The 23156-nt window shown below is 40.0% G+C and overlaps 2 protein-coding genes across 7 annotated transcripts in view; both read right to left on the bottom strand.

Moving 5' to 3' along the window:
- EPB41L5 (erythrocyte membrane protein band 4.1 like 5) overlaps positions 1-11307 on the bottom strand; it is a gene marked incomplete at its 5' end in the record, with an annotated part of 54476 nt that extends 43169 nt beyond the window's left edge. The window contains 1 exon segment of the mRNA XM_080621091.1: positions 11128-11307. Within this exon segment, the coding sequence (XP_080477217.1) occupies positions 11128-11307 (180 nt within the window).
- A 6938-nt stretch (positions 11308-18245) lies between these two features.
- PTPN4 (protein tyrosine phosphatase non-receptor type 4) overlaps positions 18246-23156 on the bottom strand; it is a 114757-nt gene continuing 109846 nt past the window's right edge. For 5 of the 6 annotated variants that reach the window (XM_080621822.1, XM_080621824.1, XM_080621820.1 and 2 more), the window contains one exon: positions 18246-21692. In XM_080621822.1, coding sequence (XP_080477948.1) covers positions 21606-21692 — 87 coding nt within the window. In that variant the 3' untranslated portion in view covers positions 18246-21605. The remainder of the gene's footprint in view (positions 21693-23156) is intronic. The other variant, XR_013957244.1, reaches the window with a different exon arrangement.

The raw sequence follows: 23156 nt of genomic DNA, 5'->3' as shown, positions 1-23156 counted from the left end.
TTTACTCAACAAAGGTCAACAGAACTGGAAATAACAGCAGTACAATTGCAATAATTAATGCACTGGAAAATTTTCATAACAAAGTACAGCAAATTGCTTATGAATTTACTACTGGCTGATGTCTAGGCAATTCACCAGTTTAGAAGCAGGTAGCAAAGCATATTGAATTAGGATATAGCATTCCATTAGCAAGGGCTTTTATCAACCACCATGAAACAGTCTGGGCCAAGCACCTTTAACAAATAGTACTTAGATAACACATTTACAAAAGTATGTTCATAAAACTCAGTTGAGGGTGCAAAAAGTCACCACATATGCTTATACATAATTTATGACAAAAAATTAGCTCTGGCCCTAAGTAAACATAATTTTTACAGTGATGATGTAAAAAATTAAACAGTTGTTTTTAAAGACCAGGCACGTAAATAGCACTGGTCAATTTCTATACAACACATATTTTTTTCATGCTATGAAGTCTATAAAGGATTTACTATAAAAATAATACACTGAAAGAAAAGATTAACAGTAATACCCAAGATGCCTAAACATAATAAAAATACATTAATAATTTAGTAAGTCAGGGTACAAGTCACAGTGCTGAAAAGAACCCTGCACCTGGGTCAGGACAATCCTAACCACAAATACAGGCTGGCAGATACTGGATTGAGAGCAGCCCTGAGAAGGAGGACTTGGAGTGCTGATTAACAAGAAGCTCAACATGACCCAGCAATGTGTGCTTGCAGCCCAGAAAGCCAGCCATATACTGGGCTGCATTAAAACAAGTGGAACCAACAGGCTGATGGAGGTGATCCTCTCCCTCTACTTCACTCTCGTAAGACCCCACCTACAGTACAGAACCCAGCTCTGGGCCCCTCAAAATAAGGAGGATGTGGGCCTGTTCATGCGAGCCTAAAGGAGGGCCACAAAGATGCTTCGAGGGTTGGAGCACCTCTCCTGTGAAAACAGGCTGAGAGCACTCAGCTTGTTCAGCCTGGAGAACAGAAGGCTCCAGGGAGACCTCTTAGCAGCTTCCAGTACCTAAAGGAAGCCTACAAGAAAGCTGGGGAGGGGCTTTTTACAAGAACGTGCAGTGACAGGACACGGAGAATGACTTTAAGCAAACAGGGGAGATTTAGATTAGATATTAGAAAGAAGTTCTTCACTGTGAGAGTGGTGAGGCACTGAAACAGGCTGCCCAGAGAAGCTGTGGCGGCCCCATCCCTGGAAGAGTTCAAGGTCAGGTTGGACGGGGCTTTGAGCAACCTGGTCTAGTGGAAGGTGTCCCTGCCCGTGGCAGGGGGGTGGAACTGATATTTAAGGTCCCTTCCAACCCAAACCATTCTATGATTCTGTAAATGCAAAGAAATGCAGAAAGGATTTATGCTCACTCTGCAAGCTATTTAAGGATTTCTCTATTTCTATAATGCTATCATCTTGTAATTTTTATCTTAATACTTATATATTCACAACTTGAGAAATGGGCTAACTTTCTAAGCTGCTTATCAGCAAAATCAGTCCACCTTTCAAAATTCTGGGCTAGCCAGAACACTTATCTCCAGAAAAAAATCTGTTTTAATCACCAATATCCATGTAAGTAGCATGCAGAATTTTTGCCACCTTCCTCTAATCTGATCTTCAAATATTTTATCTTCAACTTTGCAATCCTAATCATTGGCTTACTCGATGCATTACTTAAATCTAGCATGACATTTCACAGCTCAAAGCAAAATCTCAGAGGAGTCTGTAAACTGAACCTGCCTAAGCAAGCTCTCCCACTGTTACTAATTTCCAAATATTGGGGAAGTAGAGGGGATGAAAGGTAATTAGACCACAGGGAACTTCACACAGCATCTACAATATGTTGTATAATGAAAATGCCAAGATGTAGAACTTACCAAATTCAATCAGGGCAAGTTATTCCTGTTGACTTCAAGAAAAGGTATTCTTGGGCAATACGTTTATTAAACACCAGCAAAACTCCCTTAACAGAAGCCTTAAGTCAAACTGTGTACATATAAAACCACACATTTCTTCCACTATCTGAGACTATAGTCTCTTTCTCTAAAGAGCAAAGCACTGAACTGTTGATATTTCTCTCAGCACTGGGTATCTTCTGCTTAGACAATAAGACATAGCAACGCAAGTGAAATAAATTCAGTATTTGCAACAGCAAACCAGAAAAATGTTTCATTTTGCATGAAGCTTTCTTCAGCTTGTCTAAAACTAGAGGAAAATGTCCCCTTATTGGACAGAACATTTTAGATCCTTCCCTATTTCTCAACAAGTCATCTTTTAAAGCTGTAATTAACCAGTTATCTCAGCCACATTCCTTCCAAAGGACAGGCAATGGAGCACTTTAACTCGAGCCTGGAACTACTACACATACTACCTCAAACTACCAACAACCAACATTTACTATTGCTCTAAATTCTGCAAGTGTCACATTTCATTTCAGAGCGTGTTCACCATTTCGGTAATCTTAGCAAAGGACTTAAAGATTAAGGGTATTCAGAATGACTCATGTGCAAGAAAGTCCCTGAAGAATAGCACTGGAGTGGCTGTGGAAAGATCTGCAAAGCTACAGCTCGGTTTCCAATTTACATCACCAGGGCTGTCAACATGGAATTAATTATGCAGTACTTTGCATAAGACCATCAATGGCTGTATTTGGTGTGAGTCAGCAAAAATGTCACATGTGATTTAGCGTTAAATCAAAATTCTTTTTTAAATCCTTACTAAAGATTTTGTTTATTTAAACAAATGGTAACAAAAAATACTACTGCTTTATAACCAGTCAATTTTTATGAATCAAAATAAATTTCTTTGTGATCTGAAGTGTTTTCAAAAGCCATAGCAAAGGTACACTTTTAATACATTTTCTGATAACAAATTACCCTTTCTAATGCCAACATTCAATTTAAATGACATTTTTACCCTGCTGCTACTCCATGCTTCTCCCCCTGCCTTGTGTTTTCCTTGCAGCACAGCTCAGGTTACTCTCAAAGGACAAATATTTTCGAGCTGCTTAATGGTTACCGATGAACTATTAACGACTCCACTAAGAAGCCAGTGGCTGGTCCTCCCTTCAGGGCACAAATTAAACTCCTCATTCTGTAAAACCTGACTACGGATTCACACAGTTTGTAATACTCTGTAGGAAGCAACAGTAAACGTCTCACAGCAGAGGAATCAACAGCTGAACTTGGAAACTCAAATAAAAAAATATCATTTATATAGGGTGGGTCTCCACGTGGTTTTGCCACACTCTAATGAGATAAAAAGCATCTTTTGATCACTTGGGCATGAATCCCCACCCGCCTCCCTGGAATGGCAGGGATGCTCCCAACTATGTACTAATGACATCTCATGCTGCCCGTAATAACTGCAATTGCTGTCTGAGTAGGTGTTACGAAGGCTGGATTTAACCCCAGTAGCTCAGCAGCAGCAAGGCTGGTAAAGCCAACTCTGGTGTTCACCTCAGCAGGCTGGTTTGTCCCTTCATCTCCAGGATAAAGTGATACGGAGACATTCAGCTTGTCTCAGGCATCTCAGTCACTGCTTAAAACTAGAAAAGCAGCATTTATATCCTCTTCTCATGGTCTTAGAGATGAAGTTTATTTCACGGGCACATATTCAAGAGCATAAGCCAGCAACTCGGTGCTCCACAACCAGCCTGATGAAAAAGCCATCTTCAGTGCTGGCAGGAGCCAGTACACACCAGCACTGGTGAAGCAACGGAGGCTTACAAAAGCTGGGGATGAGGGAGCTTTGTGCTGGGTGGACACAAGATGAACATCTCACTTCTTAAGGTCTTTATCAGGTTTTCTATCACAATGCTATACTTCAAACTTCCAAAACTGGAAAAAAATAAGACAAAACCCAAAAAGCCCACCTAAATGAATTTATTAAAATGTTTATCAGAAAATTATTTTTCCTCCTCTATTTCTTTGATTTGTAAAGAAAATGAGGTCCCTATATAAGATGAAATCTGAAAAAAAAATAGATGAATAGGTTTTACCTTCATTATTAACCCTTGTGTCTTTGCAGCTGTACTTTTCTCTCAGAAGACTTCTTCAAATGATTATGTTAATATTGCTTCTTAACAATAACTAACAGGAGCTACTCAAGGGCAAAAACCTGCCTTCCTGTTTTTCGTCCACTCATTAGGAGCGTTACCATTCATACTCACACCAGTTTCCTCAGAAAGACCTGATTTAAACTCGGAGAAGCTAGGGACCACTATTCAGGATTTACAGCTACCAGTTGCTAGGATGTCACCTATGCACATTTGCAGGCCATGGCACTGCAGGATCAGCAGATGAGCCTGTCCATGGTTTTTTTTATGAAGTTAATCCCCCTTCTGCCAAACAAAGTGTTTTGAAAAAATAAGCCAGAAGGAAGCTCCAACTGTGAGCTTTAAAGGAAAAAGATTTCAATGCAATATAATGAATACAGTATCTGTAGTTAAAACCATTAAGGTCTGCTGGAGAATTGGAGGGTTAAACCCCCTTATCTTTACAAAGGCAGTGTTAGAAGTACACATTATTTGCATCACCCTGATCTTCTTAGGCTTTAAGTACTGACCTACAAATGGAGCTGACTCCTCTCCTCAAACTCCAAGCATCAATCTTTCAAATAACTTTTCCAAACTCCCCAGTCAATTTTCTCCTTCATCTACAGATGCCACTGGCAGTAAAACACCAGTTCTGCTTCTCTCTCTGATTTATGGCCAACCTTTGACAACATGGCACCATATATTTGTGCACTGAGTAAAATACCCTGCAGGCTGGAAGGCTGTAGAGAGTAATCTCTACCTTCACAGCTTGTCAATTCTTCCATTTACTCAGTCTCTCCCAAATATTGGAAGATAAGTATTTGGGATTAAGGATTTTGTTCTGTTATTCTCTGGAGAAAGAAAAAGGCATCTCCCAGAAATTTTCATTAAAAATTTATTTCAATACCTGTCATAAATGTACATTTATTAGAATACTATATAGAAGGATTGTAATGTACTGTGCTCAGCTTACTGACCTTATGCATAAAAACCCAAAAATATGAAACATTCATACTTGACAGCTTCTTTTGCCAGAAGTCTCTCAGTTTTCCTCTCCTAGAAAGTTTATATCTTCTAGTCACACATTTGATTAAATCAATTTCTGAATCTACCTCCTAATGTTCTTTCTAATACAGAATGTATCCAAATGGTTTGTCCAGCATTAAAGTTTAGAGATTGAACACCTGCCCCCAGTATATTCTCAAACATATCAGTATCATTTGGTGTTCCACCTGCAGGTTTCTCAGGAGCGTTCTGGTTATGAACATACAAGAGTCTTGGTCTTTGGCTGAGGTCTTTACAGAGGCAGTTCAGCAGGAAGGCTGGGCTTCAGACAAAATTCTCTGTTACGCTGAGAGTTAAGAATGCTAAACCTTCGGGCAACTAAACCAGCCTGCAGCACCATCCCCAGAAACACTCAGCAGCACACTGCAGATGAAATAAATTAATCTGATAGCAGCCATAGACTTGTGTCCAGCTGCTCCCTTCCTCCCTTTCCAGCTGTGCCAGGGCAGCCTGCATCGCAACAAACCTGAAATGCCCACCTGCAGTCAAAGTGATGGGACTCCCAGCACAGCAGTTTGTGATTCTGCTGCTTCTCAGAAGTGCTGAAGCAACTCAGCATGTACTGTCTTACATTCAATCTCAATATGCAGTTAAATCTGGCAGCTCAGGAAGCACCACATCACACTGTGCTACGACCATGCCCCTCTACACCACACAGACAGCACCTCTACTTTGTAACTCAGCTCTGGATTGATTTTTTCCAGTTTCAGTCCCCTAAAGGTCTTTCGGAAGTTTAAGCCAATAGTGAAATGCATGCCAATAGTTGAAGACAAAGATCACATGGGCAAAAAAGTTTTAATCCAAACGTTCATTTAACACACACTTGTTTACTCATTATTTCGGTCACCTGAGCTTTATTTTGAAGTTTTAAAAGCTAGCTTTGAACACTTCATGATTACTCATTTCACTCGATTTATTTTTCCAACACTTTCAGCATTACTAAATTGTCTTTTTAATCAGCATCTGTGCCACAGACAGCATTATGTATTTCATATTTACAGCTACAAGTATTCAGCAAGCAGCCACAAATATTTTACAAACTTTAAAAAGCAAACAAACAAACAACGGATTACTAAGTAAAATCAGCTATCACAACACATCTCTGATCCTGTAGTCGGATCAACACAGATATCTCTCTCTGCACAAAAAGCCACCAGCACTCATTAACAGTTTGCTGACAGCGTTTTTGGCATTCCAGATAGATTTCTTAACTGTATTAAAAATAATCACTACAAATAACAGTCTTCTTTATCTTATTTTGTAAGCATTACTCCAAAATTGTAAACAGATAAGCTAGTTTCTGTTATTCCACAGGGCTCTTGGACTGGTTTATACATGACCTTGTTTTAATGATACTGCATTATAATAAAGACAAAACTATCTCATTTTGTAAACTCCATATTAAACTTCATGCATGCATAAGTAACAAATATTCTAAGATTAAAAGCTACTCAGAGAGCATCCATTCTCATAATTTGTGTCTTTCACCTTACACTAGGAAGCTTTTGCCTAAAACTTTGGCTGCATGTACAGAAACTGGAACACAATTAACGCTCTATTATCCATGAGAAGATTATGTAAATTGTGGGTTAAGCGGGGTCAGGGATTTTTTTTACTGAAACACCCCTGGCTTCCATGAAGTACAGTGCTGCTTCTATGAGACCCTGTACCTACTATCTGTTGTTGTTGTAAGGCTGACCTTGTTCTTCCACAGAAAGCTATCCACAGTTTTTAAAAAGGTGCGTATTCCAAGTGTATGCCTGTAATCTACTTTACATTATTTATAGTACCATTTTCCCCCTTTATCTAGGTTATTCTTCCCCTCTCCCAATTACTGCTATGAATAGTGTAGAACTGACTCTACAACACTCAATTTTTAGATCCTTTGACTTAAAATTCCTCTGGAACCCTCCAGAACTCAAACCAGCACTACATTTTACATTTTCAACAAGCATTTTTGTTCAGGGGTATTTCATAAGCTACTGGTTACTCCAATTCAAAATAGCTTTCAAGGAAAATCACTGCTGTGTTGCTCTCCCCATCCTGTCTTTCCCCACAAGAAAAGCCAGAATTCCAGCTGATGAGGGATTCCCTCGGAGACCCAGACTGGTATCACTGATCTGATGGGAGTCTTGAGGTACTAAACCAACCAGGGCTGTTCACAGATTTTGGGAATTCCAGGGGTGCAGTGGGGGAAGATGATGTTTAGTTTCGCATGGGAACAGGATTAAAAGTAAGATAAAGGATGTCAGCAAAACAGAGTTCTTGTCCTCTCACTGCTCATACCACTGAACAAACATTCCACCCACGGATCTCAAACAATTACCAGAAAAAGCACAACCTGACTTTCGTCCAAGTGAAACCCTAATTAACAGTAAAGCAGTGTACGGTGAACAACATCAACAGCAGTGCAGTTAACACACCATATATTTTACAAAAACTTTTCACAGATAAAAAGAAGCTCTTCAGTGTTTCACTAAGCATGAGTCTGTCAGAATAACTGAATGCATTTGGACAAACGTAAAGCTTCAAAAAACAGTAATACACCAGGAAAACAAACAGGTCAAACAAAACACAACTTCAGAATCTGAGATGAAGGTGGGACATAAAAACCCCACACTTTTCAATCTGCCCCAGAAGAACACTGATAACTCCCATGAAGTTCCTGCTTTCCATTCTGAATATACCAAAGTGACAGTAAATAGTATACGTAACACTGATATTCTTCAGTCATTACCATGGCTGCAAAATAAGTAGTTTCTTAAATAGAATTCAGTCTATGTATATGTAGTGCACAGAACTGAAGCTTTGATGGACAGTTCAAGTCAGGCAATTTTGTAATTAAAAACAACAGAAGAAATAGAAAAGCAGACAGATTAAGTGGCTTGACAGACACCAGAGATAAGATCAGTGGACAAAAAGCAGAATTACTGCTCAAATTCTGGCTCTGTGTTTAATAAATTAAATCTCAACTGCATCATTTACATTTCAGTTCTGCCTCATTTTCAATATTTGGAAAAACACCAGCCTGTGCTGCTTAAAGACTTGAAAACATGTTTGGCTTGCATGGTAATGCTCCCTATGGTTTCCTTTGGGTTTTGTTGGAGGGGTTTTCCCCTTCCTTTTTTTTTTTTTTTTTTTTTTTAAATTTAAGCAGTAATTCAGCAATCTCAATTATATGAATGACCATAACTCCGGAACACTCTTCTTTCAGTAGCAAATTTACCGTAGGGTATAGCTCAACAAGCACAAGCGTGATACTGCCTCTAAATGTTTCTTCATCGCATTTGTGAACGCACATGGGAAACCAGATTGGAGAATCACTCCAGCTGGAAACTAACATAACAAAATTATTACCAATTATTTTCAGCCACAGCATTCTCTTGACTTAGCTTACTGCCTGGCTGCCAAGAGGCTGTTTCTTCCGCCAAGGGGTATGTGAACACAAGGACAACGCAATAACAAAAGCAGCATCTTTTCCTCCTGAGGCAGCAACAACTTATGCCGCTGAAAAGTATTTATGTAGCCATGCATTAAAAAAGGTTCAGCATTGACTCCTGCCAAGACTCTTTCTCTGGCCTCGAACAAACCTGTTTGCAAAGTGATTCAGTCTTAAGCAACATTTTCTGTTTTTATATATATATATATTCTTTTTTAATAAAAAAATCTCACAGACCGTACACAACTGAACTGGAAGACCTGAAGGCACCTCTTTGAGATAACAAGAGTTCCTTTTAAACCAGATCTACTGCCAACAAAGTAACAGAACCAGTCTTGGAAAAGGTGTTTAGCTCAAACACACCAGATGATGGTTCTCAGGAAAAGGTTTTGTATAAGAAAGAAAAAATAAAAACAAACAAACAAACAAAACCCAAACCCAGAACAACCAAAACCTCTTTCTATAGATGCATGCATGTATACTTAATTTCACTTTAGATTCTAGAAAGCAGTGTTGTTTTGCCACAATTTTGTACCCACTGCTTCATCCCTTGTTCTCCCCCACACATTTTTTTTTTTTACTCTTCAAAAGCCAACCCCAAAATATGAACGACCCAAGTGGAAACACAAGACCAAACACACTAAGGAGTTTGTAAAGAACCATGTAATCCTAGAGGGATGCTGGGGAGGGATTCTTCATTAGGGACTGTAGCAATAGGACAAGGGGTAATGGGTTAAAACTTAAACAGGGGAAGTTCAGGTTAGATATAAGGAAGAAATTCTTTACTGTGAGGGTGGTGAGGCACTGGAATGGGTTGCCCAAGGAAGCTGTGAATGCTCCATCCCTGGTGGTGTTCAAGGCCAGGTTGGACAGAGCCTTGGGTGGCATGGTTTAGTGTGAGGTGTCCCTGCCCATGGCAGGGGGGCTGGAACTAGATGACCTTAAGGTCCTTTCCAACCCTAACTTTTCTATGATTCTATGATTTATTGTATTTTAATCACCAAAGGAACTGGTGTTTGTCAGGTACACTGACAACGCACTGTAATTACTGCATCTAGCTATGTTGATTTAGCATGTTTGTTTACTGTTGCTCCTAACTGAGATATCCACAGACAAGGCTTTTTATCGGCTTATAAAGAAAAAAAGGAAGAGTGAAAAAAGTTTCCTGTAGAAATAAATAGTTACTCCTGCACCCTGATTTAAGTTTTATAGTCCAGATGGCAGGTCATAACACCTCTTCAGGTTCAATTTATGCTCCTCAAAGCCTTAGAAATGTTGTTAGAGGCGCCAGGAACTTAACTGCAGAGCCAACTCCAGCTCCAAAGATTACTGCTCTGGATATGTGGAGACCAATTTAAACTTAACTACTTTTTAAGTGTAACTCTTGCTATAAAGTGTTTGCGAGCATTCCTGGCCTCAAATCAAACATCCTAGGCACTGAGCAGCACTGGATGTTCACTGTATTGTTTCAGAGATGTACAAATTAGTTTCACTGCCCTCTGTAAACACCTATCTATACAGTTATTTCACAAATAAAGATGACAAACTGCTTCTTTAACTCTGTGTTACTTGGGGTTCTGGATATCACAGAAGTTATTTCCACTTACTATGTCAACACCACCACTCAATACTCTTAACAAGCCTATCCTTCCTCAGACTACCTAATGTTACAGGACTCTAGAATCGTGCTTAAAATAAGAAAGGAAGGGAAAAAAAGCTATTTCAAGAATGGCTGCTCCACACACACTTTACAGCCAGCAGCTTCAGTAACACTGCAACTGTTATTGCAGCCAAAATCCTGCAGAACTAGTCAGAAGGTCTTGCAGACCCACAGTTTCCTAACTCAGCTATGAAAGCTCAGAACAAGTCACTAACAACTAGAACACATGCTAATGGAAAAACAGAGCCCATCACTTCTATTGCTACTGTTCATCCTGTTGGCCAAAACCAGGTATATAATTAAGCAGCTCAGAACAGACACGTGTATATTACGTGAGCCTTAGAAATGCAAAACAGCGGCTAACACCTCAATCCCAATGATGTTCCCTGCTACACAGTCTGCCCTCAGGAGAGGAAGGAGGTAGAATTTTTCTCTTCCCCTCCCCTGTCAAGTCAGTGCTAAAAACTGCATCCATTTGACATAAAATCAAAACAAAAAAACATACACAGCAAGTTACTGCTAGTATTTCTGCTCATCCCCCTTCTTCAACGAAGTTACACCTAGAGATTTACCTTTCTTCTCAAGATACATACATAGCTCACTGAAAAGAAAATCTAATTAATCTGAAACCTTACCCCCTCTCCAAGTTGAGCTTTGACACAACAATTCCATTAAAACATTAGAAAGCATTCAAGGTGTAAGGCACAGTGACATCTAACAAAACGCTCTCCAGTTTCAGTGAATAACAAAAATTAACTATTATTTCCAAACCTTTTTATAACCAGTAACTTAGTGGACATCAGGTCACAGGGTCAGTTGCTACGACAAACTGATGTGCCTTTAACCAACTAGTAAAAAGCAAAGGGCACAAGTCGAAAGTATTTAAACACAGACTTGCATTGCTCGTACCGGTAAGTCCACGCTGACATCCGTCCCATCCAGCAGTGCTACTCGGCAAGTAATGATGGATTTTGCATCCCCAGCTGCAGGGATATGGGTTGCAGCTCTCTGGGCCTCTCTTAGCCGTTCCTTCTCCGCATGCTTGCGCATAGACCGCCGTCCAAGGGTTCGGCGGAAAAAGCTCAGCATCTTTGCTATGAAATCCACAGAGGAAGAACAACATGTTACTTTTTCATAGAGAAGAAGAAAATAATACCCTATATTGAAAGTTCTTCAAAAATGCCAGACTTTGGTAAAAAACTGTTAGAGATCCAAACAGATGTTTCACTTCTTTAGACATGAACAGACTTTGGCTACCTTGAACAAAACTCAGCTCAAACTGTTGATGGTAGCTGGGATGATTTTTAGGACGATCTGTAAGTACACTAGGGAAAAAACAGCGACTGTGTAGATCTCATACAACTGACTGCAATCTTTCATTAACACTAATACTGTCACACTTCTCAACGAGGCGGTGATGCTCACTCAAGGCTGGAAAGCACCTAAGGATCCCAGCTGTTTTCTTGGCTGGCAACTCCATTCCTCTCAACATAAAGAAAGCTACAGCCGACCCTTCTTCCCGCCCCAGCACCTGGCTTTCAGGCCGTGCAGGGGCGCTGGCGCCGGGCTCCTCACGGGGAGGTTTTGGATGGACAGGCGAGAGCTGCTCGGGCACGGCTACTCCGTGTCGCTGCTCCCCGCCCGGCGCGGGGAAGACGGCCTCCCGCTGCGGCAAACACCAGGCGATGAGTCAGCCCCAAGTCCCAACAACCAGCCGGTCTCTCCAGATCGCAACCCGGCCCGAGAACACAGCGCGGCGAACCCCCGCCCTGTCCGGCCGGCACGAAACGGCCGCCGCGCCGCAGAGCCCCCTCCCCCGGCCCCAGCCCACCTGCCCGGCGGCCTCGCCTCAGGGGTCGCACCCCCGCCCCCCCCCCCGCCCTGGCCGCTCGGGCACCGGCGCGGCGCCACCGCCCCCTCCGTGCTGGCGGAGGCAGCGGGCTCCCCGCGGCGCTCACCTGTGGCAGCAGGCGGTCCCGCGGCCCGGGCGGCAGGAGCGGCGGAGCCGGGGGTGGCTGGAGCGCGTCCCGGCGGCGGCTCCTCGAGGCCCTAAGGGTGGGCAGGGGTGGAGGAGAGCCCCCGGGAGGGGGCGGGCCTCCGAACATGGCGGAGCGAGGTGGGAGGCCCTTAAACAGGCAACGACTCGTCGACCATTTCCTCCCGTCCACACTTATTCACCTGGCGGCTTCCGCTGCTGCTCGCTCCCGCTTGGCGTAGGAGTGTAGATCACGGAGAAGGTCGTCAGGGAGGAAAAGCGGCAGGGGGGCGGTAGAGCGCGCTCTTCTTCGGGCCGCCAGAGCGGCGATCGCCCCTTTAAAGGGGCGGACGGTGGTGGAGAAGGGGCGCCCCCGCCCCGAGCCAGGTGGTATCGCCCAGCGGACGGCCGCCGCGGGCGCGGCGTGGTCCACGTGCTGCCCAGAGGGGACGGGAGGGGAGGGTGGCCGGACCCCGCCTCGCGGCGAAGCGGAGGGAATGGGAGTCCCGCCCGCGACCGGCACTTCCTGGTGAGGGGCCGGGGCGGCTTTGATCCTTTCCGCGAAATTCCTGGCGTTCTTGCTGAGGCGCGGTAGGAAGTTCCCCTCAGCGGCTCGGCCAGGAAACTGCCGCAAGCCCCCAACGGGAATCCTCGGGGAAACGCGCCCGTAAACCATGCAGAAAAAAATCGTCTCGTTAAACGCGCCTGACAGGATGATGGCAGCAATAGGTCAAATAAGGCAGAACCATCGACAAGCTAACGCTGTTTATACACTGGAACAAGACTATGACGACGAAGTGCAGTTGGTAAACTGCTGGCCTTTGAAAACACGAGTATAGTTTGTCCCACTGATCTATATACTTTGGCACCTTTTCCTGCTTGTTTCTCCCGCCTCTGAGCAGCCCCTCTCGCTGTCATTACCGTAGCAACTACAAAGGGCTGCAGTGCACCGTATTTTCTTTAGTACATATATATTTGTGTTTGAGCTCCTATTTGAGATCTCCAAATAGAAAACCTCGGGAAGGCAATACAAATGTAAGGCAGCATAAACTCTGCTCGCAAAGCACAGTGCCAGCTAGCAGTGAGCCTGCGCTGGGCAAACGAGCTCTCTCAAAATCCCAGGATAACTGAGAATCCAGCCTGTGGTAGCAGTCTGGGAAAGCAGAAACTTTGGCTTGTTACTGGGACCACTTTCGCTACTGGTACCGCGGTATTTTCTACACTCAGCAGTGAAGCCCGGGCTGAGATAACCGGCCACTCACGGTTATGCACGGGAACTGGCATAATAAAGCACATATTGCTAGGGCAAAAATAGCTTCAGTGCCCGATACATTGACTTACCTTGATAGCACTTGCCGACTTGCCCAGTATTTGCTGATAAAGCAGCATGCTGATTTTAACCTTAAACATCAGTTAGCACCCTGGGGCTGACAACAGAGCAATATTCTCCTGCCCCAAACCGAAGGAGCAAGGCAAGCTTACAGGAAAGGCAAGATTCAGGTTTGTGCCTGGCTATTTACCCAGGAACATAAATCACAAAATGGGCTAATTTAGATCATAGAATAGTCAGGGTTGGAAAGGACCTTAAGATCATCTAGTTCCAACCCCCCTGCCATGGGCAGGGACACCCCACACTAAACCATGTCACCCAAGGCCTCAGCCTTGATATGTTTTATCACGGGAGCAGGGACTAGTCTTGCTCCTGGTAGTCTGTCATGAAATACATGCAGGAGCTTACAATAAAGTTCCCACAGAAAACATACAGAATCTTATTATATTTAAACGGGAAAAATAGTTTATCTTGGAGGCTTTCAGATATCTGATGAATTCTCAGTGCACATCAACTAACCAATCATTTGCATAACAAGGATTCTTAAGTTTTTAGTGGAGATATCTGTCAGAAAAATAGTAGCTCCTGGCCGTTAAGTCTACACATTTTCCTACTAGACAAAGCATTCTGGAGAATTATGTGTCCCTACATTTTCTGCCCATCTTCAATTATTTCTTCACATTGAGTTTCTTTCCACTCTGTCATTCACAAGCTCCCTTGTTGCCACCAAGAACTCCATTATTCCCAGCTTCCTTTTTGTAGCTTCAATGATACAACAATTTTTTTTTGCCCATTTTTGCTCTTCGTACTTCACACCAGCCTCTTGCTACTCTTCATGTAATCAGAGTCCTTCCTCAATATTTGCTACTCAGATACAGTCCAAGTATACACACATGCAACTGTGGTAGCTGTGACTCATCTTCTATCCACTCTATTCCAGTTTAAACAAATCTCTTCCTACTAAGTACCTGTTTCTCTCCTCGAATGCTTTCTCAGTAGTTTATCTTTCTGTACTTCAAATACAAACACCCTGTCCTCACTTTATGAAAAAATTAAGTCAAATTATGAAAATATGGGGGGTCTCTTTACTTTGACTCTCATCCCTCCTGAGATTTTTGTCTTAACTTTCATCATCTTTTCCTAGTTTTGCTTTGAACATTCCCTTGCTTTTTGGCAGCAAATATTTCATCACAAGCTTCTGTCTGGAATTTTTGTTCGTATCAGTATTCTTCACACCCTCAGTTTTGTGATCAGACTATAATCTCTGTTAAAAACAGTCTCCAGAACACCGTATAAGAGATAAAGTTATTCTTCCATTACAGCAAAACCTGCAGTATATATTTTCAGGCAAAAAACTTGGGCTGATATGTCCTGCTTCTTCTGTACCCAAACAATTTAATTTCTGATAATTTAGCATCCTCTTCTAGTGCTCAATCCATAGGGCTCTACTTACGGCATATGATGCCAAAAAGTAAAACACAAGATGAACATTATCTGGCACCAGAAGTGTATAAAAGTAGCACAGCAAAACCGAGTGAACAGTAGCAAGAAAATCACAAAAAAATTTAAAACTTTAAATTACTAAAGCACATCTTTATTTTGCAATTAAACAATTAATATCCACAAGTAAACTATATATATATTTTCAAGTCTGTACCTAGACAACTATCTGTCAACTGAAATTAAATATATCCACAAAATATGCATAACAGCATTTTTTCACATAATAGAGTGAAATTTTACTTAAGACTAAAACAAGACTTGTTAAATGTTAATTAGCATATTTATCCTGGGAACTGCTGGTTTTCAGTAGAAGTTAGTGTATCATTTTAATGGCAAGATATTTCATTTTATCAAAATGAAGACAAATACATAAGGCCCTTTAAAGCATACAGTAGCTGCAGTGACAAAAGGTGAATTTATTTTCACATTGTCCAGTGTTGACCAATTTCAAGTTTCCATCATTTTTGATCAACCACACTGGCTGTTTAGCCAAGATGTTGCATCTAGGTTTGTTTTTCTTCCTCCCCCCCATGTGCTTATAAATAAACAAATTTATAGGCAAAAGTCTACTTATGGTAAGAACCTTCCCACCCCCCAACATTAATAAAGATACACAAGAGTTAGTCTAAACAACGAAAGAGCTATTCAGCTCTGAGATGATCACACTTGCAGTCCATCATTCAGCAGTATGAAATGAGATGAAATTTGGCAACAGAAAGCCACACCTGGAAATGCAAATTAATTACCAGAAGTAACTAGCAAAAAATATTGCCACCATCTGGTTGTTAATATGATCTAAATAATATTCTTCCCTTTGTATTTACACAAAGTATAGCACCTGGTACAGAAAAAACCCCAAACCATACACAAACAGCCCTGCCAATTTCATGGGTTAAAATGGCATCACTGGCAAATGAACCAAAGCAAATGGAAAACAAATCTAGCTACATTGGATAAAGTAAAACTTTTGGTTTCCTACCTTAATTTTCCTGTAAGATTATTATGGGTTGATACTGTGGTGCCCTAATGTACTGAGATAATTGCACTGGATCATTCATAGCCTAGTCTTTGTGGATATATTTTAGTTAAAGAAAACAACAGCTTAATGTAAACTGTTTAATCCTTTCACTCATGTCTTAGGCCCCTGGCCTAGGAGCAAAAGGGTGACAACTTCTTTAAACTTTGCTGTGCATTATCTTTAGTTATCAAAATTCAAATAAGTTAAGAAAAAAAAATTGATTTCCAGATGATCTACTGTTAGAAATAATGCTTAGCAGAAACCTTTACAGTAAACACAGCTAATCTGCAGCTAGCTGAGAGAGATCAGAGATACATTTACAAGTACCCTGTAGTTTCTAGTTGCACCATTTTTTTTCCCAAATGCAAGCTTTATATTCTTTTCAAAAAAGAAAAACTGACATGATAGAAATATTAATATCTATTTTCTGAGATATCTCAGAAATGCATGAGCAACAAACCAGAAATGGCTGGAACAACAGAAAACATTTGTACCAGGGTGTAATCTGAATCACCTCTGTACAGAAACCCATTAAGCATCTCCTTCCAAACCCAATTTATTTTGTCCAACAGTTCAGTCAGTAGTAAGCATGAGATAAAGTGCTACTATTCAAACATCAAAACACTTTGAAAAAAATTACCCTTTAAAATGTGTAAGCTTGCTAAATACGAAATAACACAACCAACAAACTGTCAGCCAGCCCGTGAAACCATAGCTCATGCTACAGCAGACTACAATGATAGATATTTCAGTGGTGGTTTGGTTTTATTGTTTGTTTGTTTTAAAATGAGGCTACAGATTCGAAGAAATCAAAAAGTCAAAATCTTTTTAACTGGAAATTTCAGCATGTTTTTAAAGTGATTTATTCAAAATTCTCACCACTGAGCTCTCAACGAGCAAAATGTGCCTCAGCCAACGGCCAGAGCTTACAACTTATGCACCAGTTAAAACTTGTAGCTGGAGAAGCAAGAAGATGCACATTTGTGGTAGCAACTAGCAAAGAGGTACAATCCAGTGATAACAAACTGGCCTCCTCTGTAGACTGCTAAACAAACAAAAACCCCCAAACAAACAAATTACCAATTTCAATTGATAACTGCAGTGGGATAAGAGAGACTGGACAGAACAGTTACACTGAAACAAACCATTCTCCCCTTGTAACAGCTTCCCAATCACCACTAATTGTAATCCCTGTAATTTCATGCAAGATTCACATCTAAGCAATGAGTATGTTTTTACCAGACTTTGATACTGGATCCCAGCACTGAATAGCAATGGAAAAGAACTTTTCCAGTCTCAACGCAAAAGGCAAAAGGTGGGTACTTAAATGAGCAAATGCACCCAGCCAACCTGGGATCTGAAATGTGAGCTACAAAAAGACTACAACTGACATTAGAGGGCACCACTCCTGTACTTTGTGGAAGTCTAAATGTGCAAAATTTTAATGTGGACCATAACCGAATCCCTCCTTTTATCCTTAGGGCTAAGGGTCTTGAAGATTGCCTGCATAGTGGCTCTATAGTCAAAACTACAGCATACATATTGGAAGACCTGCTTTTACTTGGAAATTGGTGGATCTGTAGAGTTTTTCATGCTTGTGCCAATTCCCTGAGCCATCAAACATCGCCCACACACCTGCACACACACTGCAGAAGCTTAAAAATACCACATAATTCAGCTCCACTGCATACCTGGAGCTCCAGCATCTCTATGCCAGATCTTTCCTACTTCCTGTTGCCCTGGAGAGTGCAACTGCAGCAGGTCTGCTGCATTTTGGCCCTTTCACAGGTACCACGAAGCTTCCTGGAAGGTCTCCACGGAAAGTTGCCAGGTACACGGGTTCTATAACAAACTCTCATGTTCCTCAATCTCCCAACTGTTTTCTCTAATAGATGGTGTGCCAGACTGTAAGCAGATATTCTAGAAGTGTTATTGCTTTATCTATATGGGACTTAAGCTTTCAAGTTTTAACAGAGAAACATGAAAGACACATCAGCTAGCATTAAATGTAGTGAGAAAAAAAAATTCAGGCTTTTTCATAACTGGCAGAGATTATATAAAAATAAAATGCATAACAGCAGTGTTTTACTGCTTCAGACTTGCAAGCTATTTAAAACACCAAATGCTTCCAAATTCAGGATAAATGAATTCTTCAGCTCTCAGTTACCTGGAGTATCTAAAGCAGTATTTCTCAAAGTGGATTGGCTGACAATCTGTAGGTGGTTTATTAAACAATACCTGCACCTTATTTCATATTTAGCAAAGAAAGAAAAAAAGGCCCCCAGAACACTTTAAAGCCCCCACTAGAGCCCCAGGTATTTCTAACAAAAAAAAAAAAACACAAAAAAAAAAACAAACCCCCAAAAACCCAACCCTTCAAACACAGTTTAAACAAGAGATGGTAGTGGTAGTTTTCAATCCCAACCTAAAACGAAAACAAAAGTCTTAACGTTATACATTGGCACAAAATTGTCATAATATTGCTCTTATTTACAATGAATTTTTTTGTTTTTCTTAAACTGGATTTGCATCATGGAAGTGTTACAAACATACTCTTTCCCCCACCCACCCACCATTTTTCCTAATCAAATGGTATGAAAATAATTATTCATAAAATCCAACAGTCATAACACCAATCACGTATAGGTCTATAGGTCATTATGTCTGAAAGATACATTCATGTTTTGTACAGCATGAAACATACAAAAAAACTTCTTTAAAAAACTCTTAAGGATGATACAGATCTTCATAACCCAATGTAAAATATTTAGCAGTTTTGCTTCTTTTTTTGGCCATATAAAAATATTTTAAAGGCCATTTATACCACAACAGGCAGAAACATATGAACAAAAGTTTTACAGTACAGAAAGGCTTCAGTGCTATTCCCTTTCCCAATCAATATTTTGGTTACCACTACCCTGATATTGGAGAAGCCAAAAAGCCACTGAGTTGCTGATGGCCAATTATCTAAGAATAGTTACTTTGTTCCATTTTTTCCCCAGTGCAACTAATTAATACACTACAAATCCACCTAAGCCAGTGCAGAGGAAAATTTTGGAGAGAGTTCTTATTCTTGCCTGTGTTTGTAATCAAAACAGTAATGACAGACAACCAATAAATATTCCACATTTAACTGTGGTATAAATGGGTCTTTTGAGCTCAAAACTGCTTTGGCAACTTCACATAGGAATATTTAAATACGTGACAGACCAACACTATATAACGTTGATATAAACTCCCATGTCTGATTTCCTTTAGGATACATGGGCAAACGATATTTTAATTTAGAACTTGACTATGAAGACAATTTATTTCAATATAATGGATGAATTAATTTTTAGATGTTAAGTGCTGAGTTGAAAATAACCTTCCAAGTAGCCAGCATCTCAGCTAATAATCTTGTCACATGGAAGTTAAAGAATTCTCAAGAGGAATTTTCTTTTGTTTCAAATGGCTTAAAATAAAACCAAGATTAAAGCTACCTTATTACTCTTTTTCAGTTTACCAGATCCAGAGATTCTTGTAAGATTAATTTTTCACTGAGGGATAATATTGATTTAAACATCAAATCTAGAAATACAAGTAACAGGGCCACAGGCCATCTAATATTATTTGTTTTCTAAAAATATTTAAAACTCTATCTTCCATTTGGCATTGTGGTTCATGTTTATTACTAAGTCCTAAGCTAGGATTTCACTTTGCCTGAATCCCCTTTCATTAATAGTTCATAGCTGATCTGTTTCAAATGTCCACAGAACACAGTATATTATATAATATAATTCTTCAATAGTTAAAAATTATTTAGTGTAGAACTTTCCCTTTTAATTCTATGCTCTATATAGTTTATAACAAAATTTACTGGGTAAACATTTTCAGGAAACCAATACAATAAATTAGAACTTTTAAATAGAGGACGCACAGTTACGTTGTCACAGGGCAGTCAAAGTGACTGATTTTTTTCTTACAGTATATTACACTGGATACCTTGCTTCTGACTTGGTTTCTCCTATACTGAAAAAATATTAAGAGTGGGACATCTATGTATCTTTAGAATGAGCTCAGATACTGTATCAGACAGACATTTCTTACAAATCTGCTAGCTACTTAAATAAGCAACCCATATTCAACTGGAACAATTTTGTCCAAGCATAACAGAAGGTGACTGGGGTCATTATGGAATTAAAATAAAGTTCTGGGACAACTTCATAGTGTTCTCCTCCCTTCCCCCCCAGCCAAACAATTAAAAAATTAAATAAAACAAAAGGCAGACCTGTACGAACATGGCTTGAAATCACTATGAGGACTTAACAAGTAATTGGTTAGCAGATAATGGAATTAAATCACATCTGATTGTAAGTTCAACTTAATTATCAGTGCTATTAAAAAGTTATGTTCTAATCAAGTAAGACAGCTATTCTCAATAAAAGGATAAATGGAAGTATCAGCTCCTAATGACCCTACCAGCATTTCATTGTAAGCTGCTAGTAAGTTACTAGTTGGAAGGAATGAAGGAATGTGTCAGATATTTCACATAATTATAGCACAGCAGCATACAATGCTCATTCATTAAGTTGGCAAAGGAGCTTTCGCTACCGAAAGCAGCACACAGGTACTTGTATAAAGAAGAGGGAATGGTATTTCCATGACCCCTTGTGGTAACACAGTCCAAGCACCAAGGGCCTTTTTTAAAATGTGAACCCATTAAGATAAATATGACAGGACAATACCACCCCCACAGAATCATGAGTGCCTTTCACTGGATGTACGCTGTAAGTCTCAAGGCACTTAAGGGGTTAAGACATAATGCATGCACTAGTTCCCATCACATAATCTTAAGTCACACGAATCAGAATACACCAGTGTATGACACATAAGCTGTGTCAAAGAAATGCTGTTTATTTTTTTATATTTTTATTGTTATTATTTTGTACAAGATGCTGGTAAGTGGGCATTATGCAGCTACTGCTGGGTTAACACAGACGCCAGCTCTCCTCTAACAACCAGCTGGTCTCTAGTAAGGGTGTAGGACAAAGTGTGCTGCATCAGTAGGCAGTGTGTATCTATCTAGTAACGGCAATATTGCTAATGTTGTAAAAAACAAAACAGTGAGAGTCTGTACATAGTAAATAAACCTAGCACTGGAAAAAGACCATGGCTTAGTGTGTTTTTTTGTTTCTTTTTCATTTTAAGAGACATGGGTGTAAAACAGAGTGAAATAATTCCAAGCCTTGTTTGTAGCAATTCAATCAGAAGCGCAGTATATGGCACTACAACGAAATATCGTAGATTACCCTGAACACAATTAGTTCTTTCAGTTTATGGTTTGTTCGGAGCAAAGCACGAAAATAAAGTCTTCAAACAGATGAAGGTTAGAAGAGTTTCAGAGACTGATTTTGTTTCAACATAAAGTGCAACAGTGCTGAAGTTTTCAAAGTCCTTTGTCAATTCTTTGCTGTACTTCACTATCATTTCCTGCAAGCAGTATTATGGCACAAAGAATGCTGCCAGTTCATTATAGAGGACAGGATTCCTCAATTGATATCCTGGAGGTTTTTTGCGCTTTACTTATGCAGTGATGTTTGTAAAGGTTTAATAAATCCTTCTTCATACACCTTCAAAATAGCTTCACATACAAATCTGTATTGACTCTGAAAAGGAAAGTAAATTCAGTAAATTGAAAAGAAATGTACATGAACCATGACATTTGGAAGCAGAAAAGACCTCTAAGATTTCTCCATCCCCTTCTCTTGATGGTGCAAGAACTGAGCTACAAAGTGAGCTTAGGAAACACAAACCAGGGACTTTATATTAGAACATCTTGTTTCGCAACAGAAGAATGGGATGAACAGCACTTTGAAATACATACCAAAAGTCATATCCACACAACCAGTACTATTATTACAACATCACCTGTTCAGTTATTTTCTGCTTTTCATTTCATTGCTGAAGTTTCATTGACCTGAGGTTTTCATTCACTTGGATTTAAAAGCTGTAGTTTCAAAGCACTTTTTCATACTTAGATTAGTGCTGGCATGTTACTGGCACCTCTCTCTCTGAATTTGATAATAAAGAAAATTGTTTCATGTTTAAAATAACCCAGAACTCCAGTTTCTTTACATTAGATAATGTCTAACTCTGCAATGTATTCAAGTCTCACACACCTGCATACACAGAGACCACTAATATATATATATAAACAAAAAATTGTTTAAAAATCCCAACCGTAATCAACTTAGAATATAATGAAAATAAAATTAAATAAAGCCACTGTTTTGTAAAGCACCATAACTATCACTGAACACTGCATAATGGTATGTATGCTGGTCAGAAAACCAGCGTATCTGCCTTTTCAGTGTTGTGTAATATTCCTATTTGTGCAGTCACTAGTGATGTTGGATCTTTAATGGGCAGAGTGACAGATTTATTAATAAAATAATTATTTATTGTTGCATGTATATTAAAATAGTTAAATTTATACATATTTATGTAAAATACTTTTTTTGCCTCCAATGGCTCCTGAAGGAGACGCTGAACTCTCCTCTCATAGTACACACAGCAGACACCCATGCACAGGGCCATCTTGTGGACACTGAATGAATCTTTCAGGATATACAAATCGGGAAGAGAGTGCCAAGGGAGAAATTACAATAGATAATGTTTATGAAATCTTAAAAACCCAACCACTTCAAGTCTTTTATTATGTCTTCTCTCTCTGATGCAGTAAATACCTGCATTTCACTGAAGCTTGAAAATTTTGGTTTCTCTAAGAAAAATGAGAAGACCAGAAGATACTTAGCACATGGTGTGCAAAATTGACGTTAAAACACTTACCATTGCACCTCCTACCTTTACTAATAAAATTCTTTTCCTCTCTATATTTGCTAGAGAGATATGCTATTCATACTGTATAGTCATCACAAACAGGAAGAGCCACCCTTTATTATTTTTCATGTATGACCACCTTCTTCATCCTTCCTGTGCTTACTGAATAATGCAACTTTTTTTCTAGTGCAACATGAATACTGGCAAGCAGCACTGAATGAGATGACCTAGAAACCTAGAAATGGAGACCCATATATACTTTTTGTCAGTTTGAATACTCTATGAAGAAC

Source organism: Psittacula echo (genome assembly GCF_963264785.1).
Source record: "Psittacula echo genome assembly, chromosome: 6".
NCBI lineage: Eukaryota > Metazoa > Chordata > Aves > Psittaciformes > Psittacidae > Psittacula > Psittacula echo.
This window is presented reverse-complemented; position numbering and strand designations above follow the sequence as displayed.